The 18351-nt window shown below is 41.0% G+C and overlaps 2 protein-coding genes across 5 annotated transcripts in view; one reads left to right on the top strand and one right to left on the bottom strand.

Moving 5' to 3' along the window:
- LOC307028259 (uncharacterized protein) overlaps window positions 1-18351 on the top strand; it is a 54947-nt gene that overhangs the window by 23429 nt on the left and 13167 nt on the right. Inside the window, exons 1-4 of one of the 4 annotated variants that reach the window (XM_079663119.1) lie at window positions 7994-9676; window positions 13349-13617; window positions 13713-13869; window positions 15368-15408. The exons of 2 other annotated variants lie outside the window; for them this stretch is intronic. The gene's annotated coding sequence lies outside the window, so the exon portion shown is untranslated. Of the gene's footprint in view, window positions 1-7968; window positions 9677-13348; window positions 13618-13712; window positions 13870-15367; window positions 15409-18351 lie in introns of those variants that run through there. One more of the 4 variants, XR_013804915.1, reaches the window with a different exon arrangement.
- On the bottom strand, window positions 9212-13327 carry tlnrd1 (talin rod domain containing 1). The gene has a single exon (XM_079663118.1). The coding sequence runs from the start codon at window positions 10794-10796 to the stop codon at window positions 9732-9734; it is 1065 nt and encodes a 354-aa protein (XP_079519244.1). The 5' UTR covers window positions 10797-13327; the 3' UTR covers window positions 9212-9731.

The following is an 18351-nucleotide window of genomic DNA, read 5'->3' on the forward strand; positions in this document are numbered from 1 at the left end:
ATGTTGTTGTGTGAAGGAAGCCACTCCTGATAGCACAGCCGGAGGCTTCCTGTTGAGGGCCTACAGTTTTGGCTTTTACCTAGTTCTGTCAGGGAGGCTAAGGGAAACTTTTTGTCAGGCCACAGAGACTGACACACTAAAATGACAAGCTGTTATTAACAGTTTAACGCTGATGTAGCGTATTAGGCCCTGTAATACAGTAACCTCATGCAGGAAGGTATCTGTAATTTGCAGTAAAATCTCCAGGTTTGGTCTGTTTATTATGAGTTTTATAACCAAAAACATTTATTGTTTTATCAATCAATGTTTATTTATATAGCCCAATATCACAAATGTTACATTTGTCTCAGTGGACTTCACAGTTTGTACAGAATATCAGTATGACAATACGACACCCTCTGTCCTTAGACCCTTACATCGTACAAGGAAAAACTTCCAGAGAAAACCCACAGTTTAAAGGGAAAAATGGGAGAAACCTCAGGGAGAGCAACAGAGGAGGGATCCCTCTCCCAGGACGGACAGACGTGCAATAGATGCCGTGTGTAAATTGAAAAGATAATACATTTGCAACATAGGTAGTCCAAATGTTTGGAAATGCATGTGTGTATAATAGGAAGATGAATCCACGAGGATATCCATCCAGGACTTATGATCCAGGACCACAGCCACGGCTCAAGATCCAGGACTCGCGATCCATGACACAGGACCGCAGGATCATCCATGACTCCGGATCCCGGCGTATATAGACACCAAAAAGAAAGAAATTTGGGGAAGCTGGGTTAATCGGAACATGAGAGTACACAGGTATAGACAGAGAGAAGGAAGAAGTAAGATGTCCCCCGACAAACTAAGCCTATATCAGCAAAACTAGGGGCTGAATCTAATCAGCCCTAACTATAAGCTTTATCAAAAAGGAAGGTCTTAAGCGCACTCTTAAAAACGGATAGGGTGTCTGCTGCCCGAACACAAACTGGAAGCTGATTCCACAAAAGTGGAGCTTGATAAGAAAAGGCTCTGGCTCCCATTGTACTTTTAGAGACTCTAGGAACAACCAACAACCCTGCATTCTTGGAACGCAATGCCCTAGTAGGACAGTAGGGTATAATGAGTTCTTTAAGGTAAGATGACGCCTGCCCATTAATGGCTTTGTAGGCGAGAAGAAGAATTTTAAATTCTATCCTGTGTTCTATAGGGAGCCAGTGTAAGGCAGCCAAAACAGGAGTAATGTGGTCCCTTTTCCTAACTCTGGTTAGTACACGAGCTGCAGCATTTTGAATCAGCTGAAGCGACTTGACTGACTTCTTGGTACACCCTGATAATAAGGAGTTACAATAATCCAGCCTTGAAGTAACAAATACATGGACTAGTTTCTCTGCATCGTTTTGAGGCAAGATATGCCTGATTTTTGCAATGTTACGTAGATGGAAGTAGGTGGTCCTTGAAATTGATTTTATGTGGGTGTTAAAGAATAAATCCTGATCAAATATAACACCAAGATTCCTTATAGTCTCACTGGAGGCCAAATTAATGCCATCCATAGTTAGTGTATCTTTAGATAATTTGTTTCGTAGATTCTGGGCCAAGTACAATAACTTCAGTTTTGGTCGTGTTTAACATCAAAAAATGTAAGGTCATCCACGTTTTTAAGTCCTTGAGGCAGTCTTGAATTTTATTTTGATGATTAATTTCATCAGGCTTGATTGATAAATATAGTTGAGTATCATCCGCATAACAATGAAAGTTTACAGAATGATTCCTTATAATATTGCCAAACGGAAGCATATATAGTGTGAACAAAATAGGTCCAAGCACTGAGCCCTGTGGCACTCCATGGCTAACTTTGGTTTGAATGGAAGATTCATCGTTGACACGTACAAACTGAGAGCGTTCAGATAGATAAGACCTAAACCAGCCTAAAGTAGTTCCCTGTATGCCAACTAAGTGCTCTAGTCTTTGCAATAGGATATCATGGTCGATAGTATCAAATGCAGCACTAAGATCGAGCAAGACAAGAATAGAGCCTTGTCTGAGGCTATTAGAATGTCATTTGTGACTTTAACCAGAGCTGTCTCTGTGCTATGTTGTGTTCTAAAGCCAGACTGAAAATCTTCAAATAAATCATAGTTTTTTAAGTAATCACACAGCTGTTTTGCGACTACTTTCTCAAGGATTTTTGAGAGGAACGGAAGATTAGAAATAGGTCTATAGTTGGCTAAAACGAGGTTGTGCTTTTTAAGAAGCGGTTTTATCACTGCTACTTTGAATGATTGTGGAACATAGCCTGATAATAAAGACATATTCATAATATTTAATAAAGAAGTGCTAATTAATGGAACAACTTATTTTAACAGCTTAGTTGGAATCGGGTCTAAGATACACGTTGATGGTTTAGAAGAGAGAATCATTTAATTTAATTGTTCAAGGTTTATGGCTGAAAAGCATTCTAGTTTACTATCTAGTGTAATATTAGAACTTACGTTTCCGGGAGCTGTTGATAATACTATACTGGTCAAAGGCAAGAGGTCATTGATTTTGTTTCTAAGAGTAACAATTTTATCGTTAAAAAAGCACATAAAATCATTACTACTGAGTGCTATGGGAATAGAAGGCTCAGTCGAGCTATGGCTCTCTGTCAGCCTGGCTACAGTGCTGAAAAGAAATCTTGCATTATTCTTATTCTCATCTATTAATGAATAGTAGGCTGCTCTCGCTTTACATAGTGCTTTCTTATATTCATTGAGAGTAATATGCCAAATTAAACGAGATTCTTCAAGTTTAGTGGAACGCCATATCCTTTCAAGTTGTCTCGACTTTTGCTTTATTTTGCGGGTTTCGGCATTATGCCATGGAGCTAGTCTATGTTGTTTTATTTTCTTCTTTTTCAAAGGAGCAACAGAGTCTAATTTTATTCGCAGCGCATCTGTAGCACTATCAACAACATGGTCAATTTGGGGTGGTGTACATTTTGTATAAATGTCCTCCCTTACATGCAGACATGCTATCGAGTTAAGTATTGGTGGAATCTCTTCCTCAAATTTGGCTATAGCACTAACAGATAAGTTTCTGCTGCAGGAGCTTTTGGCTAATGCTTTGTACTCTAGTAACAGTACTTCAAAAGTTACTAAGAAATGGTCGGATAAAGCGGGATTATGCGGTTCGACTAATAGTTGCTCAATTTCATACCATAAGTCAGAACAAGGTCGAGAGTGTGATTATAGCAGTGGGTTGGTTTATTTACACTCTGACAGAAACCAACAGAATCTAATATAGAGTTAAATGCAACAGTAAGGCTATTTTTATCATCGTCAACATGAATATTAAAGTCATCTACGATAATTACTTTATCTGTTTAAAGTACCAAAGTTGATAAAAATTCTGATAAGAATTCTGAATAAGGACCTGGTGCAAGGTACAGTGTAACAAATAAAATTGGCTGCAAAGTTTTCCAGGTCGGATGCGTAAGACTAAAAACGAGGCTTTCAAAGGAGGTATAATTTAATTTTTTGTTTAGTATTGATAAGTAAACTTGAGTGAAAGATTGCTGCAACTCCACCTCCTCGGCCCTTGCCTCGGGCAATATGAGTATTGATATGGCTGGGTGGAGTGGCCTCATTTATGCTGACATATTCTTCATGTCTCAACCAAGTTTCAGTGAGACAGCATATATCAATATTATAATCTGAGATTAAATCCATCCATCCATCTTCTCCCGCTTATCCGTGGTCGTGATATTAAATCATTTACCAATATTGCTTTAGATGCTAGAGATCTTATGTTTAAGAGACCACATTTAATCTTCCTGTTTTGTTGCACTGTAGTAGTTGTCACATTTACTTTTATTAGGTTATTATGTATGACACCTCTATTAGGTTTTACCTTAAATTGTCCTTAGGAAGACACACACACCGTTAATATTGGGTTTTTTATCGGGTTCGGGATTCCTATGGATGACTGCCTAGGAGAGATCGCAGAGAAGCGTGTAAGACTGCGACTCTGCCTCCTGGTCTCAACTCCAGTTTGTCATGGATTACGTCCACAAAGACCTGAAATGTTTGCCGAAATGAGATTTGCACCTTCCAAAGTAGGATGAATGCCGTCTCTCTTAATCAGACCAGGTTTTCCCCAGAAGGCTGTCCAATTATATACGAAGCCCACATTGTTTGCTGGGCACCACCAAGACAACCAGCGCTGAAATGATGACATGCGGCTATACATGTCATCATTGATCAGATTGGGGAGGGGATCAGAGAAGATTACGGTGTCCGACATTGTTTTAGCATAACTACACACCGACGCCACATTAAGTTAGGTGCATTCTGATTGGCGTAAACGAACATCATTACCACCGACGTGAATAACAATCCTACTGTATTTACGTTTATTTTTAGCCAGCAGTTTAAGATGCGCCTCAACGTCGCCCGCTCTGGCCCCCGGAATGCATGTGACTGTGGAGGCTTCGGTCTCTAAATTCACGTGTCTCATAATAGAGCTACCAATAACCAGAGTTGGCTTCTCAGCGGGTGTCTCGCTGAGCGGGGAATATCTGTTAGATACGTGAACGGGTTGGTGGGGACCTGTGGGTTTCGCGTTATGCCCCTTCTGAACAGTCACCCAATCTCCCTGCTGCTCGCGAGTTGCCGGGGGACGGCTAAGAGGAGCTACCTTTTGCCGGTCCGCACCGGCTAACATGGGCTTTACTGTAGCTGAGTTATTTTCTAAGATGCGGAGCCGGGCTTCTATGGCTATGATTCCCGCCTCCAACCTAACAACTATGCTACATTTAACACATGTATCGGTACCAGTAAAGGAGGTAGGGAAGTAACCAAACATGAGACAGTTAGAGCAGGAAATAGCACCCGAGGGTGGGGAAAGAGCCATGGCTAGCTATCAAGCTAAAGTAGCTACCGTTAGCAAACCCGAAAAGAGTGTAGGCAACTGTGGAGTTACAGTCGCTAAGAGAAGGAGAGTTGTGAGTGCTTAAGCTGTAGTAACGTGTGATTACAACGTCAGGCAGTTGCCGTGATCAAGAGTTTTAAAACTATCGATTAAGTTAAGATAATAAGCTATCAGCAACAGAACAGGCACACGGGATACCCGGAGATGACAACAACAACCGGAAGTTACAACATGCTTACCGCAATAGTGGTCCGTGTAGAAACAATGAGAGTTGGAAGTCTCAGAGTTGGAAGTCTCAGTGAGTAATGTGGTGATTGCTATCATTGACATTATCCACCCACGGATTTTATGTAAATAATCCTTCTGGATAGGAGGATTGTTAGCAGTTTTGTCTTAATTCAAACTAATGTAGTATTCATATGCTGTTTTTCAGAAAATTGTTATGGCACAATATGTTGTTTACATAAATAAATGTCATTATTTGAAGGGTAAATATATATTTTCAGGAGTGTGCTATAGCGCGCGAGTGCAGTAGAAAATATAATTTCATTAGAAATTGAACCAGAAGGGATAGTGTGCAGTGAGCCGGTCATTGATAACACACACAAACAGGAACAGGGTATGGGCTCTGCAGTGTTTAAGGACTTGTTAGTGGAACAGAAACTGTGAACAGAGTTGGAGAGTCACAGAAAACATCAATGCCTTCATTTAAATGAAGATGTCATTTATTTATACATTTAATTTAATATTGGTAGTGAAGGCGTTAGTTTGTGGCCATGTAATAAGCGGGATAATGTGCACCAAGGCGGTCTTTATTGGAAAAAGAACAGCAATAAGAAAACAAAGCAGAAATGTTATAACCATATGATTTTCAGAACTAATTGGACATCATGAGGTCAAAGTAATTGATTTATTTAAAAAAAAAAATTCAGGGGAACAGTTAAGCTAAAATAATCTCCCAAACTTTTTTGCCTTTTTTAATTATTTAATACCCACTAAGTAACCTTTGTAATATCGCATGACTGTAAATTCTCTATTTACATTTAAGTTGCATTCTGGGATTGTTGGCTTAAAGCTGTGTACATGCCATGAACATTAGTTTTTCCTTTATGGCTCTATATAAAGAATACGTTTCCCGTACCTAACATGGACACTCAGATGTAAGCCAATATAATGCAGTTTATAGAGCAGGTTCAGAGACATTCTGCTGCCTATGGAGATAAGTGAGGAATTGGCTTACTTTGACAATATTATTTATCATACATAAATGATAAGGATGAAAGGTTCAAATCTCCGCTCACTTACAGACTCTTTAGTCAGAGATGACAGCTTCTAAAAAAGCTTATGAGTGGACCATGAGAAAGACTACTGTCCATTGACAAGAAGGGACTATGCAAGGGATAATGTGCATCGAGGATCAAGATCCGTGATCCGGCTGAACTCCTTTCTTTCATTCCATTTGTTTAGTTAGTTTAACAGTGTGAGGCTGCGTGCAAAACTAATTTCCTTACAAAACCCAGGATACCAAACTTGGAAATCTGTTTCGAGAGTCATATCAGGTAGACCTGCACTGTTATGAAAGATATTCAGTGAATACTTACTGTATTGGTGTTTTGGTTGTTAAATCAGCAAACAGAACAAACAATGACGTAAATGTATGTAAATAGCCTGTGACACAATGAAGATGTGCGTTTCCATCAATCAGTGCATATGTACATTTTCAACTAGCATCCTGAGTGTTAAAACCAAGAAACAAAACAAAAAAAAATCAGAAAATATGTTTTACTAAGGTGCTAGTTGTGTGCGAGTGATGAGGAATTATTGTTTGCAGAGTAAGGGGTCTGAATGGTGCTCTTTTAAATGTGTCAGCCGGTTGCGCCCTCTTGCTCTGCAATAGTAAATCCGTACCTGAGTGGAGAATTAGCGGCACTTACTGCTCATCCTGATGGACCAAATGCCATGCTGTCGGCTTGACAAAAATACAGAATAAGAGAGAAAGTGACATAAGAGAACATTTCCATGTAATGCTTCACTTATACATTTTCCCGTCTTCAGCAGGGAGGTCAAAGGTCAGGCTCACTGTTTGCTGACAGTGGAGCACACACTCACACACAAGTCCAGAGGCCATGTACTACGAAGCCGGATTTTCGCTTAGCGAGGTAACTTCAGGGTTAACTCTGGGTTTCCGGTCCTACGAAGCTGGTTCTCCTCTTACCGGGCTAGATCTCCATGGTAACTTATCCTGAACGGCTAACCTGCTCGGTAGCAAGCGTCCTCGATCGTTAAATTAAAGAGATGCTTTACATTTGTTGGTTTCAGACTTTCCCTGGAAATCTGGGAAATAGCAACAGGCCTTCTCTTACTATTTCATGAGAACAATCCACTGATTCGTATATTTGAGATATTATTAGATAATAAAATAATTATTGGTTACAGCTTTAGTGTTCACAACGGGGAGGTAATGTTTTTCAGAGCCTAGGTAAAGACCAGAGGCCTACGAATACCTATCATCGAGACCTTTTCTTCTTGATTGTGCGTCATATGCGAGGCCCCGCCTTAAATGGAGCGCGATTTCCGCCAAAGATTTGGAAATTGGTCCGTACGCAAAGCATTATGGGGATTTTAAGACCGCGGAGTCAACACATGTGCAGCCTCGAAATTTCTCGCTTCGAAGTACGCCGGCCTCGGAAGAATTCCAAGTATGCTGGACATTGGAACAGTCCTTCGGCGGCACTCGATGAAGTAGTATGCTTGAAATAGTGGCTCTGGAGCACTCAAGATTGAGAAACACCCACTGGCCTGAGTTACCGAGTTGATAACCATCGTAGGACCGCTTAGCGAGATCGCGTTTGTTTTGGGTTAGTTAAGCCAGATAACTCAAACATATCCAGGTATGTTGAACTGGATTCGTAGTACAGGCCTCTGGTCTTTACCTATGCTCTGAAAAACTTTACCTCCCCGTTGTGAACACTAAAGCTGTAACTAATAATTATTTTACTATCTAATAATATCTAAAATATATACGAATCAGTGGATTGTTTTCATGAAATGGTAAGAAAAGGCCTGTTGCCATTTCCCAGATTTCCAGGGAAAGTCTAAAACCAACAAATGTAAAGCATCTCTTTAATTTAACGATTATCAGAATGTCCATACATTTTCCTGTTGATTAAGTAAATGAATTAACCACTAGTGTAGTTTAGCAATGTACTTAGTAGAATATCAATCAAGTTAAAGGTGGGGTATGTAATTTATTTCAGAAACACTTTTTGTTATATTCCATGGAATGCTCTTAACATCCCAATAGCAATGAATATATTAAATGCTTTCACAATAAATACATAAGAGAAATTCATCTGTGGAAGCCGTAGTACTGTAAAAAGCACAACCAATCTATTTAGCCGGCCCGGCTAAAATAACTGGATGGCCTACCTGCCTGTCAGCCTTCCATCTGTGCACAAACTTATCTCGTGCCCTTATTGGTCATGTGCGCGTTCGTGTGTGTTGGAGGAGGGGCCCTGTAAGGAAGTGGCAGATTTTTTCCGGTTTTGTACTTTCAAATTCTAGCGCACTCAAGCTGGTTTCTCCAAAATGACCTACCAAACCTTTAAACTTATATTAAGGATTCCTATTTTTTTTGCATATTGCAATAATCCAATAATAATTATTACAATACTCACACATTTTCCAGCACAATTTTGTATTTCTGTTTCCCTGATATTTCTATAGCCTACTTGTAGTTTTGGGGTCCCTGAGGTTATTGTTCCAATGACTGATTTCCCCATTCTATCATTAAATTAATTCAAAAGCATTTCCAGGTAAACAAGACCAAACTTTCATAAATCACTTTAAGGGTTTTAATAAATAAATAAATAATAATGAACTGGAAGTAAACAAGCAACTGTGAACAGCTTTCATATCATTATGTATATGTTGTTATTGTGCACCTGCCTGTAGCTTAGGTTTGTAGGAAGCTTTTCACTATATCTGTGTAATGCATCAGATTTCATGTAGTGTATGTCAGTACTCAAATGAATGTAATAAAGTAGAGAATCCCTTTACATATAACAACATATACAAATCTTCCAGAATTAAGGAGCTTGTAAATGCTTCACACATCTGTTAAAATAAGCAAGGTCTGCCACGTTGTAATAGCAAAACAAAAAAAGCGGTACATGTTTTAAACCTTATAAAATATTTTTACAAAAAGCTTGTCATTGATTTGTAATTATTTCTTTTTAGTTAAAACTCTTATGAAAAGGTGGTGTTTCAAATGTCTTTTTTGCAGGCAAAGTTCACGTAACCCAACAACAGCATATCAGAAACAACATTTTTAATAGTTGAAATAAATACTCCATTACATGCATGGTCAGAACACTTAAAAATATTATGGGAAGTCTGGTAAATAGTGTAAAACCTATGGCACACACTCACAGCAGCTTTTTACCAATGAAGAATTCACACGTTGAACAAAACAAAAACAAGCGTTTAGACACTCAGATCACTTTTCCAATCTCACAAAGCACATGTACTCATAGGTCAGCCAACCATAGGTTCACACAGCCAGGCTACATCCATCTTCTGGGCTGAAACTGAGGTAAACTTTTCAGGTTTGAAGCTGCTGTCTGTTGGTGAGAGCGGGCGGGACAAGGTCAGAGCCACATCCAGCGTGACACTAAACCCTCATCGCTCAGCACTCAACACACACTTCAGCCACATGGACAGACCCACAGACAGCCTTCTGCTGATGTCACTCTAAACCTGATGAACAGGGATAACCCAGGTGAGTCTCTTTGGTACGTCAGAATAGGACAGAGATCACGTTGCCTCTGCCTAAACTAATTCACAGAATGAGAGTTCACTGGCGGCAGAGTCCTTGGAGAGGAGCGTTCTCTGAGAGCCTGAGTGAGCAGTGTGCAGCCGTCCGACACCGCGCACGCCGAGTTACGCAGGCGCTCGCGGTAGTCCGCCATTTTGGAGCTGCTCTCAGGATGCTGTGCGACATCCCTGAGGCCCTGAGTGAGGAGGACGCAGGCTGAAACCACACTCATGGCCCCCCCTAATACTGCAGTCTGTACCCCCTTCCCTTCAGTGGAGATACTCGCGGCTCTTCCGAGGAACTGGGGCTCTGTGGCGAAGCCCACAAGCGCGCTGACCGCCTGGATCAGAGCGGCGCTGAAGAGAACGCAGCGGCTCCGGGTCAGCTCGCTGGGCTGGCTCTTCACCTCTTTGACGCAGGCCAGGAAGGCGGTGCCGCTCGTGCTCATGCTCTTCACGCTCAGCTTGAACTGCTCCTTTGCAAAGCGGTCCCTGGACCTCTCGCTGGCGAGCGACGAGATGTCTGTCAGATTCTTCAGGTTGGTGGAGATGTTCTGGGAGAGCTCGAGGAGGAGCTGGGGGGTGAGGTCAGGCAGGGGCGTGACTCTGAGGACGCTGCAGCTCTGCTCCACCTCGTGCCGGCAGCGGGTCACCTTGTAGCGGTCCACCAGGCCCGGAAGGCAGGGTAGAGCGCCGGGGGTCTCCACGGCTGCCAGGTAAGCGGCGTGGGCCGAGCACTCCGTCAGAGACACCACCAGGTTGGCCATCTCCAGGAGGCGGTCCCCCACCTCGGTGAAGCGGCCCATGTTCAGCTGGCTCTGGATGTCGTGGGTGAGGATGGACAGCTCCTTGGTCCTGGCGATGACCGTGTCGCGGCACTGATCGAAGGTTTCGGCCACCGCCACGCCCTCGGAGGTCATCACCGGCCGGGTTTCGCTGGACAGCAGCAGCAGGTCGGCCACCAGCTGCATCTTGCCCTTACATGTGTCACAGATGGAAGAGAGACGCTTCCTCTGCTGCAAGCTGACACCGGGTGTGCTGGTTGATCCCTCGCTAGCCGATTTGCCGGATCCACCACTAGCCATAATAAGCAGGGGAGTGGAAGGAGGGGGTTTGGGGGGGGTCAAACTGCTCTTCTGGAGGGTTTCAGTTATTTATAGTTCTCTGCTGCACACTGCATTGTACTGTATTTGACATTTCTAAATGAACCTTAACTCCCTGCTTTTTAAATAACAACTGGCCAAACAGTCTTCCTTAAATTCTTTCAGAGTATGCAGACTGACAGGACATATATGTAATGTAAACGTGTAAAAAGAGCAAAACTTAATAACTGCATTTACTTATCATCCTCATTATTATAAACGTGTCTCTAAACTATACTACAACAAAGGTCTATGATCTAGCATATTCCCTGTTATTTGTAATTTTGCAAAGTTACACAGTCAATCAAAATCCCCACCACTTCAGAGTTATCAGTGTAATAAGCTATATGCTCTAATCTTGAGAAATTCATTTGAATGCCCTGAACAACATAATCCAAAAGTCATCGTAGTCCCAGGTTTTCATGAAACAAAATAATTCACAGGATGTAGAATTAAGAGAAGAAATACCACACAAACTGCAGTGCCACCAATGTGCCTGTTAAAAGGCAAAGTGCAGATTGAGAAAATAAAAGTATGTCAAAAACTCCTTATTGTTAGAAACAAGATTCCCAATTGGAATTACATCTGTTGAACTGACTAAGCTTTTTTAGATGCCTTTTCTTGTGATATTTTTAGGACTATAGCCAAGAAAACATAACCTCAACATTTAGTAGACGGCTTTGCAGCCTTTAAACAAACTATAATCAATAGGATATCATTTTGTGTCCTTTCGCATCTGAGCAAGTAGCCTGAAACAGCACCGAGATCCTGTCCGACTCGTTCCCGAGGAGTGTGTACTCATGCTGGACACACACGGGGCTCCACCCAGGCAGCTGTTCTGGACAGCGGGAAGACTTGTGTTTCCCTCCAGCACCATCATTTCATAAGTCCTCTCAAGTAAAATCCACCAAGGGCAACTTTGCCAAACACTGACCCCTTTAATCCACTTTCAACCTCTTCTTCTTCAGACAGAGCCCGGGGTTACACACTAGCAGTAGCTCCGGTCGCTTGGACTCCATATGCATCGTCCGTCTGTCCGCCCTCCACCTCCTCCTCAGCGTCTTAACTCGGGACCAGAAACAGTGTAGTCCCGCATAACTCCCTTCTCATATCCATACCGGTCAGTGGTATTTGAACATTTAACTCACTTGTATTGGGAGGTCCCACAGTCACCAAAGCATAACCGTAGCTGGAAGAAGTGGCCGTTATTCCCAGAGATTCAAAGACGTGCTGCGCGCTCCCGCTGCCGTACTATGAGGAAGCGGGGAGGGTGTGGTCGAGGCACAGCGGCTGGACTGAGCAAAATTGTAGCAACAGCACAAGTAGCCCTTCGCTTAGAACACAGTTTCCAGCCTGTCTGTGAACTGGCTGTTATCTTACATTAACGTCGTAACGAGGGACTACTGTAGTCACACGGTAGCCACGGAGCTCCGAGGAGTTTTGCGACTGCTTTTACTTTCGGGACTGCCTGTTACTCTGCCATGAGACATCCTTGTTGAGTCTAGCTAACCGCTAGCCTAGCTAACTAAAATGACACCGGAAGCGTGTATATTCAAAATAAAAGCATAGCTTTTGTTTCCAAAGAGTAACAACTTGCAGTCAGGACTTTTGACCAGGTTGTGTCCCGGACGCCATATATTATACACCTTTCCGGTATAATGGAGGATTAAGGAGGAACCTGGAGGATATTTTAGGAAACATAGTGCATAAGAAGTTAAATTGGTTGTAGTAGTTTTATAGCCCTCTTTGCATAACTTATGCCATTACCTGTGAATGATTGATTACTTAGTATTTACCGACCAGAATGTTTTTCCTGGTAGTGTGACATGTTTCTAAAGCAGCATCTAGACCTTTTTTGTAGCGAAATATAAAAAAATAAGATATCAATTGAAACGTTAGCTTTTACTAGATGTTTTTGTTTGTATTAAATAAAAACGAAACATTTCAACAAGCTCAAAGGAAGGTTACTATAACTATTGCTAAGCTTGATTGACACATAATGTAAAAGGGTGCAAACAATAAATGGAGTCCAATTACACTACAATAACCCTGCATTAAATGTAAAAAAGGCCAGCGGGCTTTCCTTGACATGTCCCTGACACAGCGGACTGCGGGTGTAGTATAGAGTGAGTGTAGCGTGCAATACTTTGTTTCACCCACACATTAATTTAGAGGGGCGCTGTTTCAGTCTTTGTAAAATACTCACTGACTACAGCGGAGAGATGTTTTTAAATACAAATAAAAAATATAAAGAAATACCCAGCCTCCAGGAGAAAACGCCACTGGAGGCTGAGCAGAATCTCCCCTGTGCTTCTCTAGAAGTTGTCTTTATGTGTGAAGTTAATTAACTTAAAATTACCATACTGCTTATAATTTATATAAGGTGTGTATTAATGGGTTTAACTAGAAGATGATAGATGATGGCATTTAATTTAATCTGGCATAATATGATTAGTCAACATCAGGATGAATTTGTCTTTTTCTTATATTTACAGGAAGCGGGAATGAGCTGCAGGAATCTGTTAAAGTCCTAGCAAAAAGTAGATTAAAAGAAAAATCTACAGTGTCCAAAGCACAAACCATCTCCTGGAAGTAACAGGTGAATTTGGATTTGTCCTTGATAGGATTTTAAAATACAACACAGACTTCAAAGAGTTTATAGATGTTGATAGAAGTGAGAGTCAGTAACTTTGACAGATTCCAAGTGCACTTTTCTGAAGCACCGGATCTTCAGCCTGTCCTAAGAGAAGTCTGTCAAACTCAGGTATACATGTACCATGCTTGTTAAATTGTGTGTCAAAATATCACACAGGCCAGAACTTTACTTTGTGCTGTGCTTGCTCTTATTGTTTTGTTCAGCCAAGAACCAGTTCTTCTGAATGGCCTAACTGATCTACTTAAGAAGAAAATTCCAGAAGTATTTGATGAACTGCAAAATGGCATTCTTACCGAGAAGATCAGCCTCAAACTTGTCAGAGTTTGTTTGCATCTCTGACTTGGTAGAGAGGCATGGGTTGTAAGTATATGAATGTGAAATGTTTTTATACTGTATATAGGGTTTGGGACACTTTTCCCCTTAATTTCATTGCCCAACCATTTCGGTTTCAGGCCTGAAATTGTTCTTGTAATTTTTTTACATTTAACTTATTCCTATTCATATTCTTTGAACAATGTATTTAATTTTTGTTAATAAAGTCCCTATCTTTCAAATTGAAACTGCTCTGCCTGCAAACTTTTATTTTTTGATACCATACTTACTATAGGGATGAATACATCATTATTAAAGCTAATTAACTATAGATTCACTATAAGATCACCATAGCCAACTCTATAGTATTACTATAGTAATTTTCTGTAGTGTGTTCCAAAAAAACATAGAAATAATATAGAAAGCACTATAGTGATACTACATAAAACTCAATAGTATAGCTATAGTAATTTCCTATAGTGGCCGAAAAACAATAGAAATACTAAAGGAAACACTATAGTATAACTGTAACTTCACTATAAGATCACCATAGCCAACTCTATAGTATTACTAAAGTAATTCTCTATAGTGTGTCCCAAAACACCATAGAAATACTATAGCAGTTTTTTGTGGTATTTCTATAGTAATTCTTAATAGTAATACTATAGTGTTTTTTCGTAAGGGAAACGGCGGTACTACACTTCCTTTAGGTTGCTGGGCCCGGAAACACTTTTTCCCATTTTCGGATATTACTCATCCCAATCAAGGGGGTCAACTCAAGGGTGTCATTTTACATACATGGTACAGCTGTACCATGTAAAACCGTGCCTAAAGACTGTTACAGGTGTAGGCTGTTTGATTATTTTAAACATTCTCCTTGTCCTCTGCTATTATAGAAGATACCTTTTTCTATAGTACTAATACACTGTTGGTGCCCAGACTAGTCAAACCTACTCAGTTAAACACCTTCATCTAGTGGGCAAGTGAAATCATTACATCTTCAGAAAGAGGGACATATTCTCCTGGAGTTTAATGCATTTTGAATGGCAACAGTTATTACCTCTATTCAAGTCAATCGTCATTTAATTATTGTTTGAGAAGCAGCACCATTAAAGTCTTTAAAATTACCACTATTGTGGATTAACATCTTTGTCCAGAAAAGTTTCTAATCAGATTTTGAGGTGAGATTATTCTATGGACTACTGTTTCTAAAAGTCAAGAATTAAATTTGAACCAACACTTTTAAGCTTAAACAGACTAGGTGTCTTAAATATAAAAATAAAGGGAATAAAAGACCTATTCAAATATCCTTACTCTCGTATCTCTACGAACTCATTTCTGATGAAGAAATAATCCCTCCTCACGAATCCCATTTGAACCTTTCCTTACAGTTTGAACTGTACAATATTATAATGTTGCTTGTTTATTTGCTGTGATTCTATTATTAGCCAGCAGACAATATTTCAACTCAAATTGAACTTGTTTCTCTTGTCCTCCTCTTCTCAATCTCTTCTGGCATTTTCTCTCCTCACCTGCCATATGGAAGTTTGACGTCCTTTCACCTTAATTCTCCCGCTGTCTTTTTAGGTACGTTAGTGACATCAAATGTGGAGGCTTGTATGTAACACAGCGTTTAAATGAAATGTGTTCAATCAACTGGTGACATAGGGTTTATCAGAGCAGATCGAGGGACTACTTTCTGTCGGATGTGTAGCTCATTAGATGTAAATTGCCAAAATAGCTAACTTGAATCACTCAGCAACATTGTCAGCTCGAAACCAACGTTTTAATGCAAAAATATATTTCATTTCCCTGTCCTCTCTTTAATGAGTTAAAACTATTGACATCTGTTGACCGAGATTGAAATACTAATTGATATCCTTGCAGTCTATAAAAGCAATGTCAATCCAAAAAACAGGCGCATACATTGGGTCTGTACAATAAATGTATGTTTTTAAATGAGCAGGAAATATTTATTTCAATAAATAAATGGGAATATAAATCGAATACAAATACTTTCCAATCAGTCACGTTACGTTGACGCATGACGCAGGTTGCCATGGAGCTACTTATTAAATACTTGAGAAGCTCGTTCCACAATCACTATTTCACTGAGACTTTGGAGGACAAAGCGGTTAATCGACAACTTTGACCAAACTGAACAAGGTATCGGTGAAAAAAACGAGCCCACCTCAACCCAGTTCACTTTCACTAAAAAGTTATCGAGGAAATTGTCAGAGTTTAACGAGTTTAAATTCATTAAATAACTTTTTTCCTGGCCGTTTTTCGACAATTTGAGCCGTCATATCTTCATAGCTCCATGAACTGACTCGATTAGTCAAGCTAGTGCAGTCAAATATTGGAAAATATGAAATATATTTAATTACAGTAAAGTTGTTTTTGTAAATAACTAACATATGAGGACTGAAGGGACATTTTGTCCGAGTGTTAACTAGTTTAAACTCTTTGGAAAGATCCAATGTTGCCTATTGCAACATAAGAAGTTACTTTTAGTAAATGTATGCACTAGTGACTAGACAGAAAATTGTTGTTTTAAAGACACCATAGAGGTTTAACCTGACATTTGTCTTGATGTAGTTCATATTCAATGATTGTTTTATGATTTAAAACTCAGACCTTTTCTCTCTCGCAGGTTTACCACAAGGTGTCGTATCTTTGTATTTCCTGCTTTCTTACGCATACTCTCTCCAGTACAGGTTAGCTCTGAGTGTTCAAGGTTTAAGGTTCTTTATTTGTCATACGAACATAGCTACAGAGTAGTTATGTCGATGAAAATCTTAGGTCACAGGCTTCTCCAACACAATAATACAGAAAAACAGAAAAATATAGTGCAAGTAAATATTAAAAAGTAAATACAAAAAGAAAAATAGTTAAAAAAAAGTGAAGTAGTGAAATAAGAGTCTATATGCAAGCTATTGGAATGATATATTAGATAAACAGATACATAATTACTAAGTAGCAGATGAATGTTATGGATGTTGTTTCAACAGTTCAGGTGTTTAACAGTCTTAGTGGGATGAAGCTGTCTCTGAATCGGGTGGTTTTAGTCCGGATGCTGCGGTACCGCCTGCCAGACGGCAGCAGACTGAACAGTTTGTGGCTGGGTGGATGGGGGTCTTTGATAATCCTGAGGGCTTTCTTCCTGAGCCGCTGGGAGTAAAGGTCCTCCATGGATGGAAGCTCCGTCCTGGTGATGTGCTGTGCAGTTTTCACCACCCTCTGTAAAGTCTTACGATTGAGGGCGGTGCAGCTGCTGTACCAGGACGTGATGCAGCCAGTCAGGATCCTCTCTATGGTGCACCTGTAGAAGGTCAGGATGCTCTCTATGGAGCACCTGTAGAAGTTGCAGAGTATCCTGGAGTCCATATTGAACCTCCTCAGCCTGCGGAGGAAGAAGAGCTGCTGCAGAGCTTTCTTGGTGATGGTGGTGGTGTGAAAAGTCCATGTCAAGTCCTCAGTGATGAGTCCATGTCAGGTCCTCAGTGATGTGCACACCGAGGAACATGAAGCTGCTGACTCTCTACCGTAGTCCCATTGATGGCGATGGGGGTGTGTCCCTCTCCCTGCTGCTTCCTGTAATCCACAATTAGCTCCTTGGTTTTGCTGACGTTGAGATGGAGGTTGTTATCCTGGCACCAAGATGTCAGGTTTTGGACCTCCTCTCTATACGCCGTCTCGTCACCGTCTGTGATCTAGCCGATGACAGTTGTGTCGTCGGCAAACTCCATGATGGTGTTGGAGCTGTGTGTGGCCACGCAGTCATGAGTGAACAGGGAGTAGAGGAGAGGGCTGAGCACGCAGCCTTGAGGGGCTCCGGTGTTGAGGATCAGGGTGGAGGATGTGATGTTTCCCACCCGCACTGCCTGGGGTCTGCCCGTCAGGAAGTTCAGGATCCAATCACAGAGGGCGATGTTGAGCCTGAGGTGACTGAGCTTGATGACCAGCTTGGAGGGCACAATGGGGTTGAAAGCTGAACTGTAATCAATGAACAGCATTCTCACATATGTGTTCCTCTGGTCCAGGTGTGAGAGGGCAGTGTGGATGGTGAAGGCTATGGTGTCGTCTGTTAGCGATGCTTGTTAATGTAAACAAAGACCATATTACTTCCAAAATACATCACGCATTGTTTCTGATAGCGACGTTTCTGATAGGGCGAGGGTACTCAAACTTTTTTATTAAAGGTCCACTTGTGAATTTCATACAAGGTCACTGGTCCGGATCAATGCCAGTAAAGTCCATCCCCCATTAATGTAACGGGCGCTACAGTGGAATACGCACATACACAGTGTACCCGTGACTCTTACAATGAGGGCTCGATAGTCAGTTCACATATAGGTGTAAGCAGGGGCAAAGTGCTATTTTTTCTAAGTGGGGGGTGGACCTAACATCCTGTCGGGATTTAAATGTTGACGTTAAATGCATCAATCTGGTGCACTTTGAGAGCAATATGAAGAGATCTATGAATACCTCTCAACACCCATATGAAACAGAACTGTAAACAGTTATTAA

This window comes from Notothenia rossii (genome assembly GCF_949606895.1).
Source record: "Notothenia rossii genome assembly, chromosome: 2".
Classification (NCBI taxonomy): domain Eukaryota; kingdom Metazoa; phylum Chordata; class Actinopteri; order Perciformes; family Nototheniidae; genus Notothenia; species Notothenia rossii.